The following is a 6000-nucleotide window of genomic DNA, read 5'->3' as shown; positions in this document are numbered from 1 at the left end:
TATATAATCTTCATTTGCACCACCCTCTCCATGCCTGGCTGCCATGCTACCCGAAGGAATCGCCATGGTTGAAATACTGGGGTTAGTTTAGAACCAAAGACTTGGTTAGTAAGTTCACGCCCTAATCACTAGGCTATCCCGAGCGTCGTTTTTACCACAAAGCATTAAGGCGACAGTAGTTGAGGTCATAGTACGAATTGCCTTGTACCGAAGAAATAATGCCTGTTTACTAGGTACTAGCAGAAGAAAAGGTGCAGACTTTGAACTGGTGCACGGCTACCGTGCTACTGGTAAGTTGCTGCTGGTTGCTGCTAGGTTGCGCAAGTCTAGACAGATGCAGTCGAAGTGCCAGGGCTCGATTTGAACCACGGATCCTCTCCTAACCCTAGCCATCTCGGCTGAGGCATCACTAAACCATATAAGCGACTTGCCTCTACTTTGGAAGCATGAATCCTGAAGGATATTCGAACCCACTGCCTTCCCCTAGTCATTCATTTTACTTCACGTGAGGCCTGGCTCCTTGAGTGAAATGAGGCGAGCATTGCTAGTGGTTCTCAACAAGAGTGAAACTGCGTTTCTCGACTTTTCACTGCAAGCTAACTTTACTCGTAAAACAGAGCTCCCCCACTAAGTTGTCCTTAGGTTTGTCATACGTAAGTCCGCCTCACCATTCATTTTAAAATTTTATCCAAGTGTATGTTGCTACTCTAATCGCCTCTGCTTGCGGGACCGCAGCAAGAAAAACTTGGGTCTTTGTGTTCGTTTCAAGACATTCAGCCGTGGTCGAAATAGCGCTAACGGATTTCAGACGATACAACGAGTTCTATAACAATCTTGTCAATCTGGAAATTTTGGTTGGCAGAGAAAATTTCATACCTGCCACCAACAGCCTATGGGATCTTAAATTGCTTCGGTCACTATCGTAGGCTGCATGAAGATGCTAGAACGCTCCTAACTATCCTATGATTTGGAATAAATTCATTCATCAATCCGACTTCTTAAACAGCTTAGGTTTTAAATTTCCAAATCGGCAGTTCCACCCCTTGAAGTGGCAAGCAGTCATTTCGGCAGTTCCCCCATTGAAGTGGCAAGCAGTCATTTGTGTATTGCTTTTATTGATTCCTACCTTCTATTCCTTTACCCTGAATTCTTCCTTCTAAAGTTGGTTTAAAGTGATGCGTGTTATTTTCGTCGTAGCAGTCACGGACTCAATGGGAAATTCGGCTTTCCTCATCTTGGGTTCTGTCTGTTTCCAGTATGTCACTTCAACTTTGTCTGAATTAGGGTTGAATGATGTTCGCCAATTTATGCGCGAGAGAGGTCCAGCACAGCTCACCTGTCCACACGCGGCTCACTGTAAGCCGTGTTTGGGGTTGTCTGTCTAACATGACTTCTTGCGGTAGGATTCGATGTAACAGAGAAATCCGGTGTGAGATTCTAAGTCACTGAATTCTGATGTTTCTATTTTGCGCCCGCCTGTAGGCAGACTTGGACACATCGCTCTTAGCTATGGTTGGTACTAACCTGTAAGCTAGCGTCTAACGCGCTTGCATGTATACCCGCTGAGAGTGTATTACGTTGTGCTCTTCCTTAGACACTTACTTATTCATTTCTACCCACTCATCTTCTAGGATCCGTATGGCATTCTGCCTCTGGCGGTCAGTACTGGAGCTCGTTCTGATTCTATCATATACCTGTGCTTGCTGTCATTTTACTGAACAGTCAGTCATGTGTTTCAACTCATACTATAGCATGCCAGCTTTTGATAGAGCTCTGTTCCAAGCATGCTGTTTGTACACTTGGGCTAACCATTATCTCTTCGGATAGTGTCCTCCGTGAACCTGTTTCTCGTTATGCTGCCTATGAGCACACGTGTGTAAACTTCTTGCTCGTCTTTCCGAACACCACCATAGACAGTAACGTTCTTGTTTACGCGAATGCTGCACTGCAGCACAGTCACGGTTTGCGCAATTATCTTTTAAGCCCTGAGGTGAAAGAGGGTGGATACGTAATGGGCATGTTGCTGGCCTACTGCATTCCTTTTGAGGTGTTCACAGGTCTAAACGTTGTCATACGATTTGACCGCGCAAAACCCACTGCTATCGGTTAGTCGCCATATATTGCAACGCCTCCAGCTGGACGTAAGGAGAGTCTTGGCTACCTCACTGGAATTCAAAGTGGACAGCCAGGACCAACCATACTTCGTGATTTTTCTCACAACCTTCTGTCAACCTCATATTCTGCAGTAGGCATGAAAAAGATCGCCCGCCTCAATAGACTATACTTCGGTGGCCGATCCACCATATAGTGATCTCACCCCGACCGATAAGTTTGTCGTGATCATGATACTTGAATAAGCCAGCATAGTGTCCCTATTTCATTTAACGAGCATGTAAGGAGTGAGGTTCATTCTTCACTGTTGATTTTCACTTATCAGACCAAATGTATTTTCATGATGTTCTAACCAGGAAACACCGGGTGATACAAATATATCACGCTGTTCTCCCGCCCAGGGCGTTTGACGCGAACTACCCCCAACCGCTTCTGTATGCTGCTCATTCAAATTGGATTGTCTGTATGAGGTTCCACCAGTTTATCTAAAATGCGGTAGGATTTTTTTATTTTGGCAGAACTGATTGCGCTCGAACGATTTTACGTTCGGTATACACTTATTCAGCGAAGCATTATCCTTTTAGCCCCCGTTTTCAAACCATTGGAAGTGACTATGGCGGTCTTACCTAACACATTCGAATAGATGCTGTAAAAACGGAAATTCTGTAAATATTTAGTTATTCCGCGTCACTTCAACCTACTTTATAGCATCCTCACGTTTGATGATGACTAATGTGCACGTAGTGTAAGCAGAAATATCATTCAGGAAAGGTCAGATCAAGAACATACTATGGATCTCATTTGACAACAGCGCTGATGAAAGTCAGAACCAAAGGGCATTTTCCTCGTGAGGTTCATTCCGGGGCGGGGGGAGGGGTTTGAAGGAAATACTGAAGTGGCCATTTTGGGTATCCCAACGTTTTTCGGTATTCCCACAGCGGTTTCGTCCTGCTTTGTTTTCTCGCCTGCTTCATTTATTCCGGTTGCTGATATATCCTACCAACCTTTAACCTACTATATCAGCATATCCGTATGTCACACGTAAATGACTTCGCTGCCACTCTTCCGTTTCCAAGGACCCTTATGCATGTCTACCCCTATCGGTTAGTCCACCTAATACGCTCGCCCTACATTGTAGCTTGCTTCAATCGCATTGGCTTGCAGCTGCATAGTTCTCGGTTTAGTTTTTGGCTATTTTTCCTAGGAAAATTAACTTCCTGTTCTTTGGGTAGAATGCAGATGTTTGCATAAACTCCGAGTCCTTACACTTGTTTAAGGCATTATTTATCGAGAGTATATCAAACAACGAAGAACTGACCGAATTTATTGCGTAAAATAATTTGTGGATTATATGCTCATTCTTCCCCTGTTACCACATCAACGCGTTCTACATGGAGGGCTCGAGCTCAATCGGTTGATTGGCTCATCTCCCTACATCCCGTCGTTTGAATCGATTGGTTTGATTGGTTCCCTGGTCCAATATTCACACGGTTCACTTTCTTCCAGAACACCACAAACTCCCAAGCTCACATGACCTATAAGTTAGCGAAATTCATTTTTTTACGAAAGGATCGATTCATCAGCCGTAATGGCTCTTTAGCCATGGAGTTGGGGAATTTGAACTGACTCAAACACTGTCAGGTTTCCGGGGAAATAATGGGACAGGGCGAGGGAAAATCTTTCTAATCAGGGTAATTAACTTGAAGACTGTTTTCGCTGAACATGCAAGATTCCCTGCAAAACCCAGCTTCCAGATTAATGTATACTGCGCTACTGTCTGTACAGAATACGATGTCTACCAACGGTTAGTACTTTCTCATCCATCTTCTAGGGACCCCGCTTAGTCTAGTGACTCCTTAGTTTTGGATCGAAATAGATGTTATCGTATTGCATCCCAAACCATGGTAAGTCGTTCCTTCTTTTTCCGCCAAAACCTCCTAACCATCCCTACTAATCTGGTGGTCTCATTTGGCACTTTTATTTTCGTCTATATTGGGTGGTCCATACATCGAGTTCAGTTGTTTTTTACGGCCCTTTCTAGCATCTTATAGCTACGAATCTTCACTTTTAGATATTTTTCGTCTTTTCTCGCAACTTATTGTTGTGTTTATGTTACCTACAGGGCGAATCAGACTTTTCGCGGACCATGCAGCAAGTTGACCCAGGACACAAGGGCTATGTTACGTTTGATAGTTTCCTCAATTTCGTCACACGGGAGAATGCTGACGAGGACACTGCTGAACAGATCACTCAGTCATTCAAGGTACTTTCCGGAGACAAGGTACGTTCATTTCAATTTCGAAAATGCAATTACCTGATGGTTAGTTTCTTCAGCCTGGCGATTGTGTTCGCCCATGTGTTTGTGGTGTCGCCAGCGACACACACTCGGTTTTCTGTGCCAACTGCGCTGAATAAACAAGTGCTTAGCACACATGTCATTTGTGCAAACATCCCAGTCAAAATAAAGTGTCACCTTCACGTCACCCAAAAATGCAGACAACACAGGACTGATGTAGCACAGACATGGCACGTAGGGGGATGATTTCGGAGCACTTTATCCTTCGTATCGGCGGCAAGCAGACAATGCACCCCAAAGCTATTTGGCATACTGGTATTAGGAATGTGAAAATGCTCGTCTACAGGACGGCAATCAGTCTCGTCTACAAGGATTCATGACTATATGTATCTTCTTCGGCTTATTTGCCTATGTTATCTGAGTGCTGCAGCCTGGTATTCATGTTTGCGGGATGTACCTAAAGTTTCGTACCACTATTGAACCCTATTTTGGTCCGTATGAGTATATGACTGCATTTCTTGACGTTTTCCAGGGCTATGTAACGGCAGATGACCTGAGGCGCTATTTGCCACCGGACGATGCTGAGTACTGTATCAAACGGATGATGCGTGCCTCTGGTCCCCATGGGGATTCCGGTGCACTTAATTATGAGCAATTCACACTGGAGATTTACGGGTCGCAGAAGCCGAAATAAGTACCAAAGTCTTCGAAAGACATTTGAGTTGTCACACTTCAGTCATTCCTCGATCGACTGTTTCTGGAGATTCTTTCTCCCCTATGTCAAGCAGCCTTATTTCAGTCTTCCTTGCTTTTCTGTGGAAAAAGATGGTATTGCCTCCAACATTTTTTACTTCTCCCTAATTATTTGATACCCTTTGTTTCCACTTTGGTGCCTACGCTCAATTTTTGCTTCGGTTAAGGGGTGTGGACCCTCAGTATTCTTTCGTTGTGCGAGATTTTGAACTCTTTTTCTTCAATTACGCCGATTATTCTAGCCTGGTTGTAGACCTATGAAACGCATCCAAACTGCTGAAGTTGCTAACGCAATTCTTCCGCTTGTCTTGTTCGCGCTACGTTCTCTTCACAATTACGCGCTTGTCTTCGTAAGATTTTGTCATCGTCAGTTTTGTATTCTCGCCGGGGACGACATGGCGTTTGCCATCCGACTTGGCAAGCTCATCTTTGCTCGGTTGATCCTTATCTCTGCTTCTACTTATCTTGGAGCCTGTCGATGTTTGTGCCTGTACTTTTGGTTCGAACATCTCAACACTGGCTCTTATATATTTCTTTGCCGTTTATCTGCACCACTCAGTCAAACACTCATGTGCGCTATTCTTACCTTGAGCGGACAAACATAGAGTATTATGCTCCAATCCTTCCCTGCTCATGCTTACTGTCCTCGGTTTTCAGTGTCAGTGGTTTGGCTCGTTTGTGCAAAGTTGATAATGTTTATGGGGTTAGGATATACACAGTCGTTAAAAAAACCGTGCGCGTCTGATGACACCCTTCAGTTGACGCCAGTTAGTCGGATTTATCTGTGCATAGACTTAAAATGTTGATATATGACTGTCTGTTAAACTCGTCGCACGGTA

At 44.3% G+C, this 6000-nt stretch overlaps 1 protein-coding gene across 1 annotated transcript in view; it reads left to right on the top strand.

Annotated features, from left to right (window-relative positions):
- T265_07209 (hypothetical protein) overlaps positions 1 to 5782 on the top strand; it is a gene marked incomplete at both ends in the record, with an annotated part of 40151 nt that extends 34369 nt beyond the window's left edge. Inside the window, 2 exons of the mRNA XM_009172665.1 lie at positions 4235 to 4393; positions 4941 to 5782. Of these exons, the coding sequence (XP_009170929.1) occupies positions 4235 to 4393; positions 4941 to 5102 (321 nt within the window). The remainder of the gene's footprint in view (positions 1 to 4234; positions 4394 to 4940) is intronic.
- Between the last annotated feature and the right edge of the window lie 218 nt (positions 5783 to 6000).

The sequence above is a fragment of the Opisthorchis viverrini genome (assembly GCF_000715545.1).
Source record: "Opisthorchis viverrini unplaced genomic scaffold opera_v5_162, whole genome shotgun sequence".
Lineage (NCBI taxonomy): Eukaryota > Metazoa > Platyhelminthes > Trematoda > Opisthorchiida > Opisthorchiidae > Opisthorchis > Opisthorchis viverrini.
Note: the sequence above shows the minus strand (reverse complement) of the source record. Positions and strands in the feature narration are given on the sequence as shown.